Raw genomic sequence first — 24,316 nt, 5'->3', positions numbered from 1 at the left:
AGCTGGGCAGGGGAGCAGTAACATGGTAGCATTACAGAACAGCATTTTACTCATGTCATGGTTTTGCATGGGGAATGACATGCCTACAGACTATACAAACTTTCCTTCAACACTTAGTAACTTATCATTACAGCCACACTGACACAGAACCTGACAACTTAAGATAAAGAAAGCTCCCTGCCCCACCAACTGTAATTACAATCAACATGTATAAAGAAAAGTGACAAGACAAAATAAAAATATTAATAAAAATATGTAGTGTCTCCCAAAGCAAATATATCACAGCAAGAATCTTTATAATAAAATCTGCTATTTAAAGAGTATCCATTTCAGTTTATATAGCATTCTAGTAAGACAAAGTTAGGCTCCATTACTTGGTGCCAAGATGTCTTTTTGCCATGAAAGGGTGTTTCGACTTTTAAGAGTAACACAACACAAATGATTTACCTTTGCTACAACACAAGCTCACTGGTCACGTTTCAGGGGCATTTTTTGGACTTCAGAAGAAAAATTACAGCTCTATTTGACGCTGGTTAGACACATTTCAAAGCTGCTTCTTCCAACTGCAAAGCCCACTTCCCACACCATTTGTCCCCCTCACATTTTGTCAATCTTAGCATGCTGAGGTGTTACTAGTGTCTTCAATTCTTAGCCACCGTAACTGAACACTGCAACACAATTGTGCCTCGGTTGCTGGACACAGTTGGCAAACTGCAGTTAGATTGACTGCTCCAATTCCACAGAGCAAGGCACAACAGTTTTCCAGTGTTTTCTTTTTCTTTGTATATAAACATCTGCAAGCCTCAGAAATGAAAGGCCAGTAACATGCACAGCTATCTGTCCAAAGCAGCCTTTCAGCTCGCGTGCGATATTCTCATCTGTCTGAGGGACTACTGCTGCTGATGAAGCCACCTCCTTTCTCCTCTTGAACAACACTCCACCAGCCCAACTCTGCCTTCCCCCACACAGATGGAAGAACAACCATCAACAATTACTTTTGCACAATTCTACAATACATTCTGAGTCCATTACAGCACAGTACACCCTTCTGTGGAGCACAGGAACAAGCAGGAAAAAGTTCAATGAAGCCATGGAGAAGCCTAAAATTAGACTCACAGTGATATCTTAATTAGCTGACAGATAGGAGCTGAATGTAGAAGAACATGAAAGCAGTTACATTGTTTATTATGTAAAGCCTTTATCTTGTGCCTTAGATTAAGCACTCTTCTTATGTTACGGTGCTAGAAGGAATATTTAGGAATTAAAGGGTGACAGTGAGAGTTACTCTGAATTTGTGTTCACAAGGGAAAAGAACACCATGCAACAATTCTGTAGGATTTTTATTGAAAAACATAACATTGAAAAATGATCAAGGTCAGTTTTACAGGGAGTTTAAGATATGCAGAATGGCTTACCTGCCACTGGGATATTTTTCTCAAGCTATTTCTGGATCAAATATCACATTCTCACTTAACATCAAAAATGGTTTGCTAATAATACTTTCTTAGGACTCAAAATTTATTTTTAAAAGCCAATTTTCCTAAAATTAAAACACTGATACATCAATTTTCCCACCTACACAGACCAGCTGATGGCCTCCTGTGTTTGATATCTGGCAGACATGAACCACATACATAATTTCCTTCTTTTTTTTTTTTTTAACCTGAGAAATCTTTTCTATGCTCCTTACTGTACTCTATTATTTGGCAACACTGCTTTAGTTACATAGCAAAGTGTGATTTACAATTGTTGGAGACTAGTCCTTGACTGCTTTCAAAAGCCTTTCTCAGAAACAGGAGTTACATTCATACATATCTGCTTCATTGCATAGTATGCCCTTTTGGAAAGTTCAACTCATTAATAACATCATCAGAACACTAACCTCAGGATGTCACGTTCCCAACAGTTGTGTAATTCCTAGTATCGTACACTTTAGAAATATTTATGTTGGCATGTTACATTTGTAGTGTAGAGAAGTTGATTTTTTAAAGCTTAGTCCTGGCCTTATAAAATAATCTTTTTCCTCTTCCATTTATTCACGCCCTGTCCCTTGCCACCAGTTATCTCCCTTTCTTTCACAGCTGCAACAGAAACAGGACAAAGCACATAAATACATTTAAATGTGGCCACGCATGGAGATGCAAAAGATTTGGTGAACAGCCGACAGCCTTCTTGTAAAACATCCTTAGTTGACAGGTGAGTTAGTTATCAAGGTAAAACCCGTAAAACTTTCAGTTTAGTATTCAAGTATTTAATTTTAAAATTCAGAGCTTACATATTTCATTCCCAGTCTTCCAAAATTCAGTATTTTAAGATTTTGAAACATGCTAGTCACTTTACACCCGCTTCCAATACAGATAAAAAAACAACAATGCCTAGCAGAAATGATGATAAGAACACCTGAAGCAATTTAACTTCCAACAGAACATCACTTCTTGTGAATTTTCAGTACATTTTGATGTTAACTGTCTTTGGTTTTCACAAATTGCTGCATTCGGTTTTATCTCAGTTTATCTGACCAGCAATACTAGCAGTTATCAGTTCTGTCTGCCAGACTGAAATTCAAGATAATACGCTGGAACAAACAGAGCTTTGATTGCTTCATGCACTATTAAAAACCATTATGGTAACCATGGAAATCAATAAGGCGTATGATTTGAAAGATACGTAAGTCATGTATCTCAAGAAATACCTGGATTTCTCTGTTAGTTTCTGTGTAACATCAGCCATTACAGTACTAAAATTAATATTGAAGCGTTTTGGCTTTCAACTTCCCTGCAAACTTGCTTTAAAAGAACGACGCAGGACATTACCACTATATAGGATATGGACAGCTACCACACACGGCTGATTCATGATGACCGTTAATTTCACTTTACTTTGTTGGCATTTTTGATCCCAAAAGAAGCAGCAACAGATGGGATTTACTTAAATGTGTTCCTAACCCTACCTTTTTCTTTTTTAAAGGTCGATTAAAAAAACTTCCAAAAAACAAGAAGTTCATGTGACTGCTTTGATAACCCTTAGTCTCACATAAGTTCTTAACAATTACAATGTGTTTTTGCATATCAGCACTGAATGCTTTTTAAAAAGGACCCCTGCTTTCAAGGAGATGTTTATAGCACCATATAATCTGCTGTTGGTTTATCTGCTTAGAATCAGAGTCTTTCTGCCACTGTTTATCAATAAAAGTTATTACATTATTATTCCCTTTAGCAATTTTTTACAAAATCTACTAGAAAAATCTTCATTATCCAATTGAATGTATGTAAAAAAATGAATTACTGGACACTCCATTTAGAGTTATTCCAGTTCTGTAAAAACAATGAATAGCTACATGAGTCTTCCGGAATGGCACCATTTAATTATAAACAGCAGAAAAATGTAATGGATGCATTGAATTAAAATGTCTCCCTCACTCTTCATTCAGGTTTTGAAAGCTTTTCGTAAGATTTAATTCTGCCTCATCCACTGTAGTTCATTTTCAATTCAGAATAAGAGAAAATCAGTGACAAACACAAGAGGCAGAGTGCTGGCCAAGCCATATTAAAATGCAGTAGGAATAGCAAGTGTCAGGGAAGCAAGAGGAAAACATGGTAGCTGGAACAAACTGTAAATACACTAAACATAAGACAGCATCTTAGCCCTACAGCAAATTTTATGTTCTATCAATATTTAAATCAGTCTGTTTTCAACAGATACACAAATAAGAATTTACTCAGAATTTATACATAACGCAATAAAGTAAGAAATACATGAACCATTCGTGCACTAACAAATGCTACCATTGCTCTTCACAAGTAAAGCTGAAGCGTGTCAGAATGGCACTTGGTTGAAAGAAAAGTAATACTGGGACTTGATCATTTTTTGTATTTGTTACCTACAACATTCAAATTAACTGACCATCAACTACTTAACACTGCAAGAGGCTTGTTTTCCAAAGATGAGTTCCAATAATGGGAAATAAAATGAGATCAGTTTGAATCCATGACGAAAACTGTTAAACAGCATATTTCTGAAGAAAGCGGTCAAATGCATCATAAATTGCTTGCCTAAAGCAGGAAGAAACAAGTTAATTGTAAATCACTTGTATAATTTAGGAAACAATAGACAAAATTGCTGATTTGCATTTATTTCAAAATTAAGCATATCACCACAACTTGAAAATAGCATTCAGTAAAAATATGGCATTTTTTCCTTAATTTATATCTCACTTCAATCTAGTAATACGTTTCAGAAGTTAATCAGACTACTTACCCACCTTTCACAGGAATTCAAGTTTTACTTGATGAGGATTTTTGTATTCAAACATGTCAGGAAGTATGTCAGACAAGCAACATAAATTATTTTTGAGGGTGATGGTTTAAAACAGCAGTAAGCTGGGAGTTCACATATGCTGACCTGGTATACTGCTATTCCTTTCTGATGTTGCCTAGACTTCCTAAATGGGATGTATACTCAGTCGCTAATTTCTTATGTTTTAAAATTAACACCACAAGTATTTACCTTTTCCAAACTAAGGAACTGCAGGTTTATAAATGCATTTTTATAACTGATTTATGTAACTGACTCTAAAAAGTCGACACCTAGTACTATTAAGGCATGACTTTGTGCAAGTACCACTCATCTGCAATCAAGCTTATGTCTTAATTCTTCAACTATTTACTCACAGAAGATAACATCTGCAAAAAGGCAACAGCTGTGTAACACAACGTAAGAGGTCACTGCTCAGAAAGTACTTTCTGGTGTCCAGGAAACAAATGAAGAACTATAGGAAAGCAAGAGCGATAATGATGACCCTGTTTTCAAAGGCTTAGTGAATGATTTGAGATACATTACACATCATCCTCACTCACAGAACAGAATTGTGACATTCTCTAGGATCCCATCATTTGATCTCACAAGCAGTATTTGGTATTTGTTGCTTTAATTATAGACTCGTTTGTTAGAAGGAAAGTGATATCTCAAAAGTATGGTTTTAAGTTCTGTATTATTTTTATGATTTCCTATCTACCTTACCTAAAGAGTCCTTGTTTGAAGAGGTAGGCACTGACATGACCTCCATTCAGATACCTGATTTCACATCCGGGCCAGATTTCTTGCAGACTGCGCACTCCAGTTCGAGGAATATACGCATCCTCCTTAGCTTGCACAACTATGATTAAACTGGGGTCAACTGGAACTAAAGAAAAACAACTCAAAATTGAATTAATCAAAGATTAGAAAATGATAGAAATACTTTAGCTGAAGATTTCTGCTTCAATATGCTCCCAATTACTAAAAAAATACCAGTAACCTTTAGTCAAATTATATTTTTTAATGTCTCCAGCAATTTTTGATGCTACAGTAGAAGAAAATTGTCTTTCTCCTTAAAGACAAGACTCTATAGCATGCAAGTCAGTTCTAAGAGGGCTACCCCCCTTGCCCAGGGAAAATAACTAGAAGATATCTGGAATTCAGTAGAGTAGAAGCTTTGTATTATTTTTCCCTCAAAGAGGGGAAAAAACCAAACCAAAACAAAAAAAAAAAACTTTCAGTATTAGAAGTCAGACAGACAGCAAGTGCAGCATGTTTTTTTTCCTGTTTCCTACTTTTTTTTGCTTTTGTTTGTAGCATGAAGATCCTAACATACTGTTGTACAGACTTACTACTTATCACCACAATTGCACCAATCTGATTATCAATTGGAATAATACTAACAGGTTGTTTAGAAAATTAACACAAAAGTAGAGCACAGACCACCACTCTCTTCAGAAAAATACATGTGGTATGGCAGATAGGGACAAACTAAGGCATTTGCAAGGGGAGGGTCACAAAAAACTTTAGACCCTTTCCTTTCATATATAGTAAATAATGTATAGAAGGTACACAGTGTTAAGGTAGATCCCATCTTTTCCTTCCATTTTCCATGAAATCTGAACATTAGGTGGATTTTCAGATCTCCTCTACAGATATATGTCAAGCATACCCTGGCAAGGGATGCAGTATCTCCCAGAGCATCAAGAGACCTGAGAGACAACTGGGACAAAGGACTACATCACCTTAACAACCTCACTGAGATCACACATCCTCTTAAATTTCAAGAAAGGTCAGTGCTTTAGCTAAGTGATACCTGGATAAGTGGTTAGATATAAAAGAACATCTGTAATTAGAATAAAGTTTTAATTTTCTTTTTTTTTTTTTTCTTTTTAACATATCTATTTTAAGTATAAATATTTGATTTTGAAAAATATTATTATTATTTTAACTATTTACATTTGGCAGAGGGGCAATGAATGCCAGAATTACAAAACTGAGGTGAAACCTGTTAGAAATTGAAGCACTTTCTGATACATGTTTGAGTACTTAGTATATGCACAGTAGAACCATTCTGTCTTCACAGACTGTCTACAAAAGCCATTCCAAATCTTCATCTCAACTGAACTCCCTCAATCAGTACTAGGAAGAAATCACTTGTTTGCATTGCCTGCAAGCAAACCATTAAAAGTGATTTTTTCTAGATACCAAATTTGGCTTCATCAGATTTAAGACTCACTGGGCTACAATTCCCTCTATATGCTGTGCTTGTCTTGGGAAATGCTATATTCAAACTGCATCAACCCAGAAGGACCAGGGTTTATTCTTACGGGTCTCATTTGTCTTCAGGTATCATTCAAGTTTAGCTCTCATCTATGTAGGCTACTTTCTGACTGAAGTCAATACTAGGCTTCTGCCCAATTAGATTTAATTTAATCTGCATGAAAAACCTTACTAGCAGGACACAGCAGATGAATTAGATCCAGATATTAGTCATATCACATAAACACTTTGCTCTTTTAAATCATATGAATGAGCACTATGTCATATCTGAAAATAGCCACAGCACGGCACAGAAAAAAGGTGCACAGATACAGAAAGGCACATTTTCAACTGACTTGATCATCATTTGGTCGTTAAGAAACAAACCAATCACCAGGAAATTGAGTGTTAAATAGATTTTACAGAACAAGACTCAGAATGCTTTCATACTCCATCTAAGTGACAGCAGGTTTGCCCAATCAGAGAATACCTATCCTTGCATAGTATTCTAATTTAGTTTTCCCAACTCCATATTGAAACAAATAAATACATACCTGAGAAGTTAGCTACATGAGTACATTCATCCATTACTCCTTTCATGAACCTTAGTGATTCTCTCTGTAAAGTGTCACTCTTCGTTCTATTATTTATCCTGTGTCCCTGTTGTATGGTTAAGTTTTTATTGCTGCTGGTTGAAAACGTTTGATTTATGCATTGAATTTTAGGAGCATCTTGCATTAGAAGTCTTTCTGATGAGGCACTTAGAGGACTTCTACTTGTGGTAAAGCTGTGGACAGCTTCTTTAGACTCAGTCTTCTTTGATGAATCAAAGCTGAACATTCTGGAAGCCACATCTATGTCCTCCAGACGATCCACATTGTCAGGAAAGTTTTTAACAAAATCTTGTCCCATCTTGAAAGAATCTGTCTAAACAAAGACAAGTCATTTATTAAGGGACTCGTTTACCTCAGCTAGTTCATGTTAGTCTTCAAATCATACAATAACAATATTCAGTAAAAAGGAGGCAAAGAGAACTGCTGGCAGTACTTGCTATTTTCAGTCTATATGTCACACAGTGAATTAAATCCCAATTGCCATGGCCTTTTGATATTTTAATTCTACATTTGTCAGCTCAAGGAAGTACTTACCTACAGCAATACACAGGACAAATGTTTGTCTCTTTTAATTTCTGCATTAAACTCTGAATTCATGACTACAGTTCGGCAAGCTTACATTTCTGAGCAAATAAATCATAAAACCTATGCTTTTCTCAGGTTTGTGTCTCTCAAAATAGTCGTACTGTCTTTAAAAAAAAATAGCCAAAAGTAAACAATGGTTTTGTTTTTTTAAACAGAAAAAGGAAAATAGGCAACAGCAAGAAATACATTTGACCAGATTTGATGTTTGATTTAAAAAAATCTGAAAAAATCTACAAATTTACCTCCTCCAAATAATAGGATGTCATAAACTGAACTTCCTGTATGTAATTGTCTCTCTTTCTTTTTTTTTCCTCTGCTTAGTCTATTCAAATTGAGTATTTGGAAGCAATTCCAAATTCAAAGGACAAAAATTCATCATTAGATGTGTCAGACTAACAGCTTTCCAGATTACAAAGCCATTTACTGGGATGAATTACCTGTATTTTCCATGTTTTGACTGAATACATTTAACACTATGGATTGCATTAACTCTGTAGTAAGTGCTATACTTAACAGGTATTATTCAACTAAAATATTAGGCACATGTAAACATTTGCAAATAGTGAAAATGAACTATACTTACTCCACAGTATTCAAGCATTTGAATGATTTCTTCCTCGTAAACAGTTTGTGTATAATATTGTTTCTCAAGCTCTCTCCAGTTCACTGCCTTACTCAGCACACCCTGAAGTTATAAACACAAGAGTCTAGTACACAAGCAAAAACCAAAGACTGTTCTAAAATAACGACATGCAAAGAAAATTGATTTGTTCCTGGGATTTGATTTTTCCAGTGCAGTTCTGCCTTAAGTTTCCAGACAACTCTTAGAATTACTGGAAGCTTTTAAGCATGTGTCTTAAGCAAACACACAGGACACACAACCTGTATACAATACAGCAAACACACATGGAAATACATTTCTCCTCAAAGAAATAAAAATAATAAAACACATATTTAGACTGAACTAAACCAGAGATGACTATGAATGTCGGTCTATTAAATCACTTACCCGGTAGAAGTAGCAAAAACAGTGACTACATTATCATCCAGCTATTTAAGCCAGGCTTTGACCAGAAAAAGTTTTCATTTTCCTTCCTCACCCTTCCACATTCAGAAAAGGACTGCAATCACTGTGTCACATATCAGTCCTTTCCCTTCATTTAGGACATGACCCAGTGAAGTAGCTCAAAGCTGTCTTCGCATCACTTGGTGTATCTTAAGCTTTTTGCCACTAGTTATTAATAAAGGCCAGAAGGCAATGAAATGCCTAACAACAAAGGCAAATGTAGCCAACCCAAACATTTTACCTCGTGTATCTGATCACATTTCATTATATTAATATAAAAATATTGGGCAATTACCGTAGTGAAGACTGCAGAAGCTGTTGACCACGAAAGACATGGAATCAATGGCAATGGTTTAGGCCAATTCGTCACTGCCAGGGAAGCCATCTAGAATTAAACACAGTTATTACATATTTTAATCCTAAATTCATAATATTTTTGAAGGTATTTTAAGAACTGTCTCATCTCCAATTTATTTGTTTATACAGCATAAAATAAGTACCACCAAAGCACTTAAGGACTGGGGCAATTGGATATCCTTCCACATCTTTGGAATTCAGAAGGTTCAGTCTGCTCTTCAGTGATTTCCCCAGTAACAAATATTGCTGTGGACAGGATTAATTTCACACATGAACAGTTAGTAACCACAAGAATTCTGGATGGGGTATTTGTTCTTACAGTTATTTCAAACAACAACAAACTTTACGCAGCCTTGTCATCAGGCTCTCACAAGCTTATTTCAAGGCAAAACTAAAGCAATCTATAAGAAGAACTATTTAAAGTTTCACACTTTTGAATTTATATTCTAAAACAAAACATAGACGAGAAGTAATTCAGTATGTTAAGGGGACTGTTTTCCTGTCCTTCAAAATCTAAATTATTGTTTTTAAATCAGGACATATTTTGGTAACTATTCTGATCACGTCAGAAATATTGGAGAAAAGCTCAACATACTAAGCAATGTAAAATCCCTCCTACAAAATATCCCATGTTTGTCCTAGACATTCTAGTAAGTAGACTTATACAACTTACATAATTTTATTCAAATTATTTTTGATAATAAAAAGGGACAGAAGCATCACATACATATGTTACAATAGTCAGAAAGCCAGATGTCTTTGTCCTTAGTTCCAGCTCTCTCCATCATTAGAACTGAATTAGTGCTATTTCCTTTCAGTTACAAAATACATTCTAAAGACTGTTTCAGATTTGTTAGAACGAGTCAAAAATGTATGCTTCTGGACTAATGAAAAATATTCCAAGAGAGTTTCCAAGCTTACTTTCTCTGATCTTGCCTCTTGCTATACTCATGCTGCATATGACAACTGGTATGGGATACAGCACTCTGTCATTCCTACAGTACTCACCTAGAAGCCTAAGTAGTAGCCTGCTGCTAACAGAAGACACATCTGTTTAATAATTACAATCCAGCTTATAAATAAGACAGGGGAGATACATTTAACACAGAAGTTGTCTCATCAGGATGATATTTATGTGAACGTAAGGTATTTTAAACATGCATGACATTTAGAGTAGTAAAATTGTGCTTTGGAGGAAAATTATTTTTCTTTCAGTAGACACTATCATTGAAATTATCTACTTAGTTCTTGACAAGAAATAAACTGAAAGGGATCATCAAAATGGAGGTACGTTGTTTTAATTGGCTTTCTATACATGTATTTCAGAGCAACATGCATCTGTGGAGACAACAGTAATACTGTGCATTAGGATTTCAAGCATCTTGCTGTGAATACACCGCTGTTTCAGTTGTAACATGCACAGTCACATATAAAATGTTACCCACCACACTCCAGAAATCCTCACTAATACATATCAAAGATGAGGAAAAACATTGAGAACAGACCCAACACCAGAAGTCACGAAAGTTATGGTAGTTACGGTACCTCTGTAGAGAGAATGCATTTCACTCAATGCATTCAAAAACAACTTTGAGAAGAATGGAGGAAAGGAAGTTAAACAAGCAATTGATCAATATGGATCTTCTGTCAAAAAAGATTTTTTCCCCACTGGGATAAAAAACAACTATGTGAGAAGATATTCATTCGAAGCCTCAGAGGAGATGGCTGACCAAGGTTGCTATGATTTGTCAGTATTTACCAAGGATTATACTAATTCAGGACTACTGAGCATGAGAATTGCTGATGATTTTTCTCATGACTCTTGATATTTATCTTCAAGTCCTTCCGAGAGGAAAGGTTAAAAACAAGTAGAAATGCTCCTTCACACAGGTTAGGAAAGGTTATTCATAGAAAGCCCACAGGATGCATTCTGTAAAAACAGTTTATGTGCCAAAAGCCCTCAGCTCAGATCCCTGAGGCGCGAGGATAATTCGCTCGTGAAACAAATAAAACAAATGTGCTAAAAGATCAAATGAGAAGTGAAAAAAAAGTACTAAACAGGAAATATGAAAGCTTACATGTCCTCCCATGGATATTCCAGTCATCCCTAGCGGTCCATAGCCTTCTCTCTCTAGCCAGTGCAAAAGAGCTGCCGATTCTAGAACAAGAGCTCCTCCCATCACAAACAGGTCCGAGACATTTTTTAAACATGACCGTCTTTTCTCCCCAGAAAAGGAAAAGACAGGATTTATTTTCTAAGATTAGATTTTGACATCTGTCATCACTCTATGCATACTTTCATACAAAGCCTCATCACATTCCCAGAGAATTTTGGATCTTAACTCCTGTTGATTCAACATAAGAAGCAAGTCCAGATTCTCTGGCAATTTTTCTAAACAAGGACCAGGAACAGACACCTGCTAAGCTTCTAACATCACTCACCACCTGGTCGTTTAGAAACAAGTATTAGCAACGTTAGAATCTCATTAGCAGTAACCTTCTGTGCTGTCAAGTTATAATGGGTATTTTAGAAATAGAATCAGAGCAGTTCAATCCTACACATACACTATCTCAAATGCAGAAAAAAATCCTTTTTTTTCCTTTTCCTCCTCTTATTTACCTGTTTCACATCACTGAAAAATTGCACACAACATTTGAAGAGCAATCAGTATGCCAGCTTTGGAAGAACTCAGCAGTGTCATTGTAAGAATGAAATTGTAAAGTGGGAAGTTTGTCACGGTACTGAGAAATTCATGTAGTGTACTCTAAAGCATCAAAACAAAGGAAAAAAAAAGGTGAAAGCTATTCAGCTGAACCATCAGAGCAACTCTCAAAAAGTGGAAGTATTTTACAGAGCAATTAACATACCTCTAAATAAGGAGAAAGAAATATACTGTGCTAGTCACAGGAGAAATGAATGCAGTTGCTGCAGAGCAGCTAACGTAATTCCTTCTGACAGCTTTGTTATGAAAGATTCATCAATCCTCCATAGCTGCTCTATTTACTAAGCACTGTTACTACTGCGTTAACTAAAAACACTGCTGCTGCTTTGTAAGCTTGTATTGAAGACTGACAGATATTGCTTGGGGTATTTGACTGAGCACTTGCCTTTCAGAGAATCCTTGTCTACATCATTCATATACTAAGCTGTCAAGCTAGGACAATAGAAAAAGGAGTTAGAAATATCCTCACCAAATTACTTTTCTGCATCAATTACCGAACTACAAGGAAAAACAAAAACAAACCTTGACCTATTCCAGCACACATACTCTTGTCCCTCTCCTATAATCTTATACCTCTAAATGTAATATATTTTTTAAAAGTGTTTTTCCTGCTTAAAAAAGTAGTTTTTATAACAATCAGCTGGCAATTTTGTGTTTTCTCTTGGTTTTTACCTTAATTGGTAAACCAAAAAATTGGTTCTTACGTCAAAATAAAGTTCTGCACCAGCTTTGAAAATAAACTTAGAAACCATTTCTGGAATTAGAATTTTCTCATTGCATTCTTTGAACAGGCTAACAAACGAGCAACTCATTATGTCTTACTGTGGTCCTTTCGAAATATCTAGAAAAAGGTAAAGCTGAGATACGAAAATAACAAGATCAACTCTGAACAAACTCATATTTGACTGAAATAACTGCAGCATGCAGACAAATACAGTAGCTGATCAGGAAAACAAACTGTTGCTTGCATTCACACTTGTCTCATTCTTACACTGCAATGCCATCTTATGCAAACTTTCACAATCACAGAGATCTCTTAACACAAACAAAAGTAAAGTAGTCCAACAAAGGCTGATGATTTTATGTTGTTAACATATGGATGTTGGGGATTTCATTTTTCTCAACATGCTCACAAAGTTTATATTCATTTGAGCTTCCTGAAGGAAAAAAAAAAAAAAAAGTAGTAGTATTTTGACAAGACTGTATTTTGCAATACTTACATTTGATCCTTAGGTTTTCTGCAGCCATGTAGAAGTCTCAAGTTAAGGAAAGTAAGAATTGTCTACATAAAAATTGGCAATTAAAATAAAAAATAAATCACATAAATAGCACAGTGATTAATTATAATTAGGAATTTAAATTCCAAATGTTTAACTGGAAGTAAATCACATTAAATACCATTGGATTATGTAATTTATAACATTAGGTTTTACTTCTATCAGCTATGCGGGTATACAGAAAGTATAACCTGAGATTCTATGTAACGAAATGAGGTAACATTGTTCCAAAGGTTGCTGATGAGTTGATGGAAACTTTTACTCCAAAACAGATCTTAAATGCCAAGATAAAATTTCTCATAAGCGTTTGAAAAAGGAAAGCAAAGGAAATAACATTCTTTTCTGTCATTAATACGTCCAGAAGTCATGCAGTATGATGCAGAAAGAATGCACAGTTTTCCCTCTGCCATGACTACACCAATCAATCACATTAGTAAGCTTGATGATGAATGGGAAAACAGATTAATGCCAGAACTTTCACTCTGATGACCGCACCGAGGAGTTGTAGAAGACGTTTTCAGCAAAATCAGAACGTGTAACAGTAGCACGTTATGCTGTGTTCCACCTCGTGTCCCATTCTGTGGGTTCCTACCCTGTGCAGAAAATGCTGAAAACTGCCTCAGAATCCTGTTTTCCACAAAAGGATATAATAGGGATTTTCCAGCAATAGGGAAGCCATACAGGCTTCTTTTATCATTGGACGAGCCATTAATGTGCGCCTCCTCCAGAAGTGCTAAAGGTAAGATGCATAATCATAAGAAGATCAAATCCAATATTTATTTTCTCACTAATTCATTTCACATTTTACTTACATGATCCCCAGTGCCTGCTAAATGAATGCATACAGGTCTGTGCTTGCTCTTCCATCTTCTGGGTGTTATGAACTGAAACCTACGAGAAACAAACATCAAAGTAAGAGTATCTGTTGCTCCAGATAAATAAGTTTAAAAAACAAACAAAAACCGACACACTCTGTGACACACTCAGGCAAATTGTTGATACAGCAATATCATCTTTCATAAACACATCCAGCAAAGAAAGAAATCCAAGAGTATGACAGTATAAATTCCAGAGACCAATAGAAGTCAAGCAGAAAGATCATGCTCCTAAAACAGACCACTACCTCATCATCACAGTTCAAATTGTGCAGAGCAGAGAAGTGGAACTGCAGATAAAGAGCTGCCTGAACATGAATGCCCAGCTCTCCTAGGCAATATTGCTATTTTTCTCCTGACGGCACAACAGCTGAAACTGAAGAATAAGGTGAGCAAAATGTTTACATTAAAATGAAATATAAACAGTTCAAAAAACCCACAAACACAAAACAATTTTATACAACATCTAGTGCCTTCTGCTGCTACACAGAAGTTAGTTACAGGAAACGTATTGGGAGACAAAAGATACATAATTTCTAAGGCACTAATATTTTCTCCACAAGATGGAGCACAAACCTACAACTGAATTACATTCAGGAAAAAAACAACAAACAAACAACAAAAAAGCGATGCATGACAATTTTAAGGGAAGTTTCAAAACTCTAACAGTGCTACTGCCCAATGCAATGGCATAACATAGCCTCACAGTGCAAAGGAACACAAGAAAACAGGCAGTATACTAGATTTTCAGTTATGGTACTAATTAGGGATGCTTGAATTTGTATGTTCAGCCTTTAAGATAGTAAACAAAGCTTGGGGAAAAGAAAACAAATGCCATGAAAGCGTTTGCTTTTAGTTTTGACCTAAAAATTACACTATCCTTTTCTCAACTCCAAAGCAGTTTTAGTGCCAAAATAGCAAAAATGCAATCTAATATCTTGACTATTACAGATCATTAAGCTTTCTGAATGTCTGAATGGGTACTTTTTTTTTTTTTTTTTTTTTTTTTTTTTGCTTGGCAAAGTGTAACAGATTCTCTTGCTGCAATTACATTCACTTATATCTGCACACAGACGGTATTTTTTTTTATGGAATTTGAATGGTTCCTTCAAATACAATGTAAGGAGTTTCTTTTATAAAAATAATTTCTCTTGTTCTGTATAAAACAAACAGCTCCTGTCCAAGCTCTAGTAACCTTGATTTCCAGCATCATCTTTGTTCAGAAAACAAACAAATTCCATAGTCAAGGGCAATATAATTTCTGCACTCAAGAACAAACAAACCAATCCCACAAGACTTCAGAATCAAATCCTGTGACAAGCAGTCAGGTAATCCCAGGTTTTAACTTTTCTCACTGTGGCTTAAGCTTTTCATAAAGAGTTACATCATCCACCCATCCACTCTCAGCTAAGATTAGACTTAGTTTTCCATGTTATTACTAGTAATAACAGAAGCTCTCCTCTAGTCATAGATAAATTCTCACATAATTACAGCAAAACTTCCATCTCTTGTAATGCTTACTTTTTTCCTGGCTGCAGAACATAACCGATCAGTCTTTCCCAAATATGACTCTATACTTCACAATAAAGCACCCTACCAAAGTATGTTATCCACACAGATTAAACTATCACACAAATAAGATTACTTGAAACTTTAAGGTAAAAACATATTCCAACATGTAGGCTGGAAAAAAAAAAGGCAGTTTATTTTGCAGATAATTGATGTAGCGATATACTGGCTTCATGGTAAAACCACTGATGTATCATTTTCATTTCTCTCCAGCAGTAGCTTCAGAAAGGAAATACACTTGATTTCTCCTACCTGGCTACAAGAGACTCAACAGGCAGGATACCCGGAACATAATGAGCTAAAGGGGAAATGAAGTGCCCCTCAAGGATTTTACAGTCTGATTGTTCCTCAACCTGCAGAAGGAATGATAGATATCTATCAACACAGCCAAATATTTTCATATTTCCTTATAAATGACCTTTTAAAGAACCAAGTAATAATCTCAAGCTGTGCTGCTCCAGTAGCATATGTTTCAATTATATAAACCATGTTTTGAGCCTTTTTTGAGTTTCAGCAATTAAAATCTGATGCTCTCCACTCCCAGTTATTGACTGAGAAAAAAATCTAAATGCATCTGAACAACCACTACTTCAATCTTACAGCTTACTTCAGTTCCATTAATAACAAATATGATCACCCACTCTCCTACCCCTTCCAACCAAGCTTTACTTTTCTGCCATTGCCTCCTAATTCTACTCACAGTGGCTCAAAAATTAATTGTGAAGTTTATTAATTTCACTTTACTGGTGAAAGCATTTAGCTTGCCACATAAATGATCACAAGTGTATTTATTAGACTTAAGAACAATTGGCTTTTTCTGACCCCTTTATTCACACTTCCTCGGTTGAAAAGTCTTCAGGGCAAGGATTGCTTACATCTGCATTTCACTTGAAACCATAGGGCCTCCTTTCTCTAACCAGTCTGGAAATTCACACTACATTTATTTTGCCACTGCAGCATTATTACATCCTTCACAGAAAAGTTCTAGTATCCTTTTCTTGATAAGAGCAACAGGGACCACACGTGAAGTTACTTCATGCCACCAGCTAGAAAATCACCGATGAGCAAAAGGAAAGTGAGTATCATCAGGGGAGTATTTATCACCCTATGTGCACACAGTCCCTAAAGCAAGTTCCCAACTGACAGTCCCAGAGGCAGAACATCCTGTAATAACATCAGGAAAATACAGATTCACATATATCAAAATTCAAACTTCTACTCTTTAAAATCAACCTGGAAAGGACTAAATTTATTTTACATTTTTGTACCATTAGGCAAATAAATTTAGTTAAACTGTATCCTTTGCATTTACATACCTTGTCAATAAAGACTGGATAATCTCTTGAAACCAGTGTCTGGCATTTTTCCCTGTTTCCAATAATCTTTCTGAATTCAAATATTCTGTTGAACACAAACAAGTAAAGAAAAGATTCAATTTTTAGTCTATTTAAAATATTAAATCTATAAAAGTATCAAACATTTACAGATCAGTCAGACTATGATGGCACAGGTCTGTAAGAACATTTTTAAGTTAAAAAGAAGGGGGAAAAAAGTCCATATATTGCTAGAGCTTACACAGCTTTTAAATAGTATTTTAAGCCTGATACCTAAAAAAAACAACTGCCATTTTTCAGAGCTAAATGAAGACATTGGGACCCCCTACTCTTACATACCCTTGAAGACATACTGGGGAGATATGGACAGAAGGGGGAAAAGGTAAAACCACCAACGTCAAAGTGTCAGTGGCTCAAGGTGTAACTGCCACAAGCCATATTCAGTGAATTTCACAAATGACAGAAATTGGAGTGTGAGGCTGATAGCTGGATACCTTTCAAAGCCACCTGGATAAGCTGGAAGAACAAGTCAGCAAACACCCTAAAGCTCAACAATCCAACTGCCAAGTCTTGCACCTAGACCTGTGCAACAATATAAGCCAGGTACCACCCAGCCAGGTAGCAGCTCTGCAGGAAAGGGCATAGAGCTTCTGGCAGTCAGCAAACTGAACATGAGTTTGCAGCATGGCCTTGCAGCTCTGCAGACCATTGGTATCGCCTCAGCATTCAGCAAAAAGGCAGACAGAAAGTCAAAGGAAGAGACCACCCTCTACTCAACACTCATAAAATGACATCTGGAATACTCGGCCCAGTTCTGGGACCACTGTCCTTAAGACATGCTGACATATTCCACAGTTGAGAAGAGTGCTGCTAGAATAACTGGAACACATCATGTATGAAAAAAAGAATGAAGAAACCAAGTACACACGGCCTGGGGAAGGGAAGGCTTAGGGGCAAACCGAGCTGCTTCCTTCTGCTACTTAAATGGGCTACAAAGTATTGCAGAAGATGAAACAAAACTTAGCACTGTGGTAGAAGGTGAAAGGGCAAAACACAGCTGAGTCCTAGTGGAGCTAGGAGTCACTAGTTCTTACGTCTCTAAACACATGCAAATATATCACCTGATAGAACTAAAACAGCAGATTTGGATGGCCAGTACAGAAGAATGGTACAACAGGAACAACCCATTCACCTTCCTAAAAGCAAAGAAAGCCACCATACAAAGCAGTTTATCACCACACCAAAATTGCTGTCCTGTATAACCTGCTTTTCTTACACAGAACATAGCACTAAATATTTCTAAGAGTATAGATATGAGACATGAGTATGGAGGATGAACTAAATGCAAAGATGTTTTGCTTGACACTAATTCTTACAAAAATACATGTACATATTTTCTCTGTAGTCTGGAGAATATAAACCTATTGAAAGGAAAACCTTTTACATGTTGAGGAATTTCAACCCTTGTTAATGAGCTGAGGAAAAAGAACTAGGATACAGGTCACCACATCGATGGTGTGCTCAGCAAATCTTCAGATTACATCCAAGTCAAGATAGTCAGTGACATCAGTCAATCTCAGTTAACACTAAGAAATCTCATAAATTGTTCTAATGGGTTTTCATACTGAAAACAAACACTATCACTATTCCCAGCATGATCAGCATGCTAGGGAGTGTACTCTCTCCTCCCACTGGTGTGAAGAGGCAGTGTTCTCTCTTTCTTCATCTGAGTGAAGACAAGCTGCCAGGGAACAGCTTGTCTATCCACCCAGGGGTAGCACGAAGAAAAAGTTCTCCCTCTTTTCAGATCAGCAGGCCAGCGAGTCTGTCCCATGTACTGCTTACAGCTTTGGATTTCATGCCATTCCTCCAGCTCATGAAAAGGAGGAGCTGTAGCTGATACCATCATTTCTGTTTGACACGAGTGGTTACCCTTGCAGACCCCTTACAGCTAACAGCAGAATTAGTCAGAAGTTACCCCACAGACTAAGTGGGGTGAAAAGATGGGGAGAACGGTCAGCAAAACATAGTTGAGTCCTCCAACCTAAAAGTTTTCATGGAAAGGGTTTGATAAACATCCCATTTCAGACAAACGCACAACATACAATACAGAAATGCTGTAGTCACAACCAAGTGAACTACACACTTTTGCTTATTCTAACAGAACTGCATTAATGTTTTAAAAATTCAACAATTTTGTTCTGCTATTGAGATACATCAACTAAGGAATGAGACTGAAAAAACAAACAGCCTGCACAACTCCATCACTATCCACAGCAAACAAAGCTTTTGTTACAAGTTTCCTTCCTTGATTTTCAAACACATACAAATTAGCTTATGCAATAGAGATTTATCATTTCCTATTTGTATACTACATGACACACAATATATTCATTCACTTAAAGGTTAAAACAAAAATAACAATTAAAATATGCAAGTGTTTAATTTTCAAGTGTTACAGTTTGGAAGAAAAAAAAAAAAAAAAAAACGCAAATATTTAAAAATTCATTGGTAATTCTCTTATTTTAAAGACACCAAAAAAGAATCACAGCATCATAAGGGTTGGAAGGGGCCTCTGGAGATCATCAAGTCCAACTCTCCGCTAAAGCAGGTTCTCTACAGTAGGTTACACATAAAAGCTTCCAGACGGGTCTTGAATATCTCCAAAGAAGGAGATCACAACCATTCTAGGCAGCCTGATCCAGTGCTCTGTCACTCTCAAAAAAACCCCAACAAAACAGCTTTTTTCTCATACTGAGATGGAACTCCCTGTGTTCCAAATCACCCCACTGCCCCTTGCCCCTCGCTAGGCACCACCTAAAAGTGCCCAGCCTCATGCTCTGGACAATTGCCCTTCAGATACTTCTAACCGCTGGTAAGATCTCCTCTTAGAAAATGAGCTCACTGCTTTGGGGATGAGAGACGTTTCTGAATACACCTTTCCCTTCTAAAATGCATTTTTATTCAGCCATTACAGAAAGTTAGCGAGATCATCTTCATGTTAAACAGAACAGTTCCTCTGGAAAGAATTAGTTAGTCTTCTTCTTGGTCAAGACTTTTGAGAGCCACTACCTAAAATGGGTTGGTTGATATTCCAAAGTGAAAAATGTGATTGGACACACACATTCTCTCAAGAAAATCCTCTTTAAACAGAAAAACATTTCAGAGATCCCTTTAAGACTTCTAAATTCAGTTACTCCCTCAGTATGGAAATACACGATATCCTGACCATAACAAACTTCAGCATAACTTTTCAAAAAAGCACGCAGAAGAGCACCAGTATTTTGTTTTGTTTCCTTTTAATATAAAGGACAGATTGTGCTATTATTATTTTTTTAAACAAGTCACCTCTTCAGATCCTCTGGCTTTCCCCATCCTCTGATGAAGAGTTTAGTGAGGAGAAGCTTTCTGTACAAGACATCTAATTTACTTACACCCATTAGCAGCAAACTGACATCTAGAAAAAAGAACAGGTAAAAACAAGGCAGTTAAAGGGGTTAACTTGAGGGGCAAGTTCATTGCTTATTAGTCTAAGTTGGTTCTTATTCTGGCACCTGTTTCAATGAAAAGCCATACCACTTTATTACAAGGAAGTTAACCTTGATACTTAGGTCATTTCTTTGCCTTTTAAACAAAGCATAAAGGCAGTTAACACAAATTCTGCCTTTGCTTTAAAAAAAAAAAAAAAAAAAAAGAAAGAAGTGGAATGCAGCAGTAGGAACTTGACACACCTAAGAAACCAGAAAGTTATCACATTATTGATGAAAAGATTACAGAATAAGCACATGAGGTCACAGTATTACATCTCCAGCCTGTTCTAAGCGTATTTTACTTAGACCAATAAGAAGAAAAGCACTGATCTCTACCCCCTGTCAATATAGCCATAATGGTAAATATTTTTCAATCCAAATGAATTTCCATCAGTGCGTCTCAGAATGGAAACCTCTTCTTTTAACCCTTCCTTTCCAATTTTCCCCAACTCATTTCTTATGATTTTGAAAACAAAGCTCTCACTACCTTCAGAGAACAAAAGAATCGAAAAAGCCAACAAAACACACCATCAGAATCCTTTCACCAGCATCATTTTTTTTACACAGAGAATGCATTAGCTCAAATACAACTAAAGCCAACAAGGCTTTAGGCCAACTCTGTCTTACTTTCAAAGCAATACTTACTGAAGAGAACTTGAAGTCACTACTGTGCTCTTCCAATAAGGAAGGAAAACAAACAAACAAGAACAATCTGGTTTCTTGCTCAGCAGGATACGGGTTATTCAATGAAAATGAGGTCCAGAGTCTGCACTACACCTAAGACAACAAAAAAATATAATAATAAAAGACTTGGTTAATAAGTTGCCTTCACCTACCCTACCCTGTAATTTTTCCAGATGCCTCTATAGTAAAAGGCCTGAATAACTTCACAACACCCCCAAAAAATGTGATTTCGTTCATGCTTCTCATGCTGATTCCAATTAAATTTATTCGACTGTATTTTAATATGGTCATTCTGAACTTGTCTGAATGTAATGAGTTCAAAGTGTGGTTAGATTAATACATTCCTTTGCTCTCCTAAAAACAAATAATCAATACTTAATACATCATTAAGACTCAAGATACCAAAAAAATAAGCAAAAAAAAAACCTTTAATGCTTATCAAAAGTTAATAACAAAATTGAATAGGCTACTGCTAAAACAAGCAACCCATAAAGTCATATTCTGTCATTATATGACAGAAATAAAAACATACTATCACCAGAAACTTTTATTTTAACACTGCAGAAAGCATTAGGTGTTACTCTACCAGCCTATCTCAAATAGCTGATTCATATCTGCCTGCACTAGAAAAATAAATTACTTTGGTACTGAAATACACGCATGAGAAATATTCCCTTGTTCGGGAGTTAAGTCATGCAATATAAGCTATGAACCAACATAAATAACATAAATACAACAACACAAGCATTGGTAGCTGGTATCAACCTCAAGTCATGTATTTTGGTGTCAAAACAGGTAGGTGGGGAAAGACAGAGAGGAATCTTCCACCATAGACATGCTACCAAAACCAAGCTTTTTACAAAGAGATCTGTGTACAGCTATCTTCTTCTCAACTGAAATAAACCACTGAAAATTGGTTCTTAAAATTCTAGCCACCTTTTGATTGTAATGAAGTAATGAAGACTTTGCCCAGTCTTCCTGCTCTCTTTCACACAGTATTTCCTGGTACCAGAAAACCAAAGGAAAACTAGCACCCCACAACCTTGTGTACTCTTCTCTGAAAAAAAAAGTTTCCTCTCGCAGTCTTCAATTCAAGCTTTCCTGAGAAAAGATCCCAAAGACCACCATCTCGCTCCTGGCAGAATCTGCCAAAGCACAGCAAACCTGCTATCAGAAGCACTGTGAGAAACGGGAAGCAATAGCTCAGCTTTGGAGGTGACCAGCAATATACTGTAATGATATACTAGCACAGGGGGGTTCAAACTTGACGATCCTTGGGATCTCTTCCAAACCAAGCCATTCTATGATTCTATGGCTATGGAGACAACCACCCCATGTGCTGTAGGGATGTCAGACAGCCTCCACAGGGCACCTCTGCTGCTTGGAGCAGGGAGACAGCTTGGGATGTTCCTGATGCTGGGGGAGATCAGGGAGCAGCTGGCCTGAGAGAGCATCCTGCAGGCTGGGAAGGACAGGCCTGAGTAATACATGCAGAACAATCTGTGAGATGCGCTAACCCTAGAATAGCAGTTACATCACTGCACTGCTCACCAGCAATCGTGAAAGAAGTTTGAATGAATGCTTTGAAGTCTTGCAAAGCAGCCTGGAGATTTTTAAATTCTTTCCATAATAAAAGCCAGGGAGGAAAAAATGACGAGGAGGATTTAGCCATGACTTCAGATGCTGGCATGAGCTCTCTGTTACAATAAAGGAGTGCTAAGGTTCCTAGAAAAATACATTACATTCAAATGGAACATTGGCTGAGATTAATGGGTTGTTTCATTCTTTATTCTACTTCATTGATTAAATGGAGTCAAGTAAGTAATTCAGGAGATTTCAATAAGAACGCTTCAAGACTAAGCTACTACTGGAAAGAGTGCAGAAAACACCACAAGAACAATTCAAAGGGTGTAAAGAACGCTGTATGGAACTCCTCAGAAATATCACTGAAATACAATAGGAATCCCCTATTTGTTTATGAGAGTAAGCAATGGGTGGGACAAAACTTCAGCCACTGCCCATCAATGTCTACAGGGAAAGAGGAATACAAATACCTCTCCTATCACAAGTGGCAAATGTTATTGATGTGGCTAAAGATTTATTACTGCAGAGCTTAAGCTCAAAGAAACAACCATAGAATGGTTTGGGCTGGAAGGGACCTTTAAGACCATCTAGTTCCAAACCCCTGCCACAGGCAGGGACACTTTCCATAGACCAGTTTGCTCACAGCCCCATCCAGCCCGGCCTTAAATGCTTCCAGGGAGGGGGCAACAAGATCCCTTTGAAAGTCACTTCAGTTAGAAATCATGACCTGAGGAAGATGCTGCACAGTTCTGCAGGCCAAGAGCCAGCAGCTGTGTTCTGAGCATACAGCCAGTGCACGGCTTACACAGGAAGCTTCACAGAACTGTATTTCGAAACTGAAATACAGAAACAGAGGTAGAGACACGTTAATAAGCGGCCTGCTAAAATATCCTTTCATTTTAGAACATTATCTCACAAAGAAAGCAACAAGAAATCCTAGATAGACTATCTATAAAACTACAGGCTAGATTCATTTCTGAAAGGCTTACTGGGAGCCCTGAACTTTTCCCGGCCGTGTTACTTCAATAAATAAACAAAATTCTCTCTTCCAACTAAGATCACGCTCCCCCCCCAACAGCAGAAAAACGCCTTCAAGAAAAATAAACGAAGAATTCCTCACGACGAGTCACAAGCGAGCCACACAGAGATCTCACCAGCCTGGAGGCAGAACAGCGCGAGATAAACATAGCGGCCTAAGCCAGGAGGCTCCGCTGCCTGCGCCGCTTCGTTCAGCCCACACGCGGGGTCCGACGAAAGGCGGCCCGCAGGCGCCCACCACCACCCGGCGGCTCAAAGTCCACGAGCGGGAGCGGCGCTCGGCGCGGCGAGGAGGCAGCTCGCCCTGAGGCGCGGCGGGGACGCGCGCACCTCACGGCCCCTCGGACGCCCGCAGCGTGCAAACCGCCAGCTTCCCCATGCTCGTCCCCAGCGCGGGAAGGTCACTCACCCGACGGCACGGCGCTCCTGGCGCTCCTCCCGCATCTGCTGGGCACCGCGTGGGGAGGGATGGATCGAGTCGGGGTAGGCGGAGCGCGCAGGCGCCCGGCGGGCACCCGGCGT

At 37.4% G+C, this 24,316-nt stretch overlaps 1 protein-coding gene across 1 annotated transcript; it reads right to left on the bottom strand.

Annotated features, from left to right (window-relative positions):
* Positions 1-1,322: 1,322 nt before the first annotated feature.
* ABHD18 (abhydrolase domain containing 18) lies at positions 1,323-24,312 on the bottom strand. Its single transcript, XM_048943538.1, has 14 exons — positions 24,204-24,312; positions 21,134-21,265; positions 20,307-20,415; positions 16,941-17,025; positions 15,877-15,977; positions 13,993-14,071; positions 13,829-13,913; positions 13,124-13,151; positions 11,259-11,397; positions 9,119-9,208; positions 8,341-8,442; positions 7,113-7,485; positions 5,020-5,182; positions 1,323-4,052 (listed from the first exon to the last, which is right to left on the bottom strand). Exons 3-14 carry the CDS (start codon positions 20,396-20,398, stop codon positions 4,001-4,003), a joined length of 1,389 nt encoding a protein of 462 aa, XP_048799495.1. The 5' UTR covers positions 20,399-20,415; positions 21,134-21,265; positions 24,204-24,312; the 3' UTR covers positions 1,323-4,000.
* Between the last annotated feature and the right edge of the window lie 4 nt (positions 24,313-24,316).

This window comes from Lagopus muta, chromosome 4 (assembly GCF_023343835.1).
Source record: "Lagopus muta isolate bLagMut1 chromosome 4, bLagMut1 primary, whole genome shotgun sequence".
In the NCBI taxonomy this organism is placed as follows: Eukaryota; Metazoa; Chordata; class Aves; order Galliformes; family Phasianidae; genus Lagopus; species Lagopus muta.
This window is presented reverse-complemented; position numbering and strand designations above follow the sequence as displayed.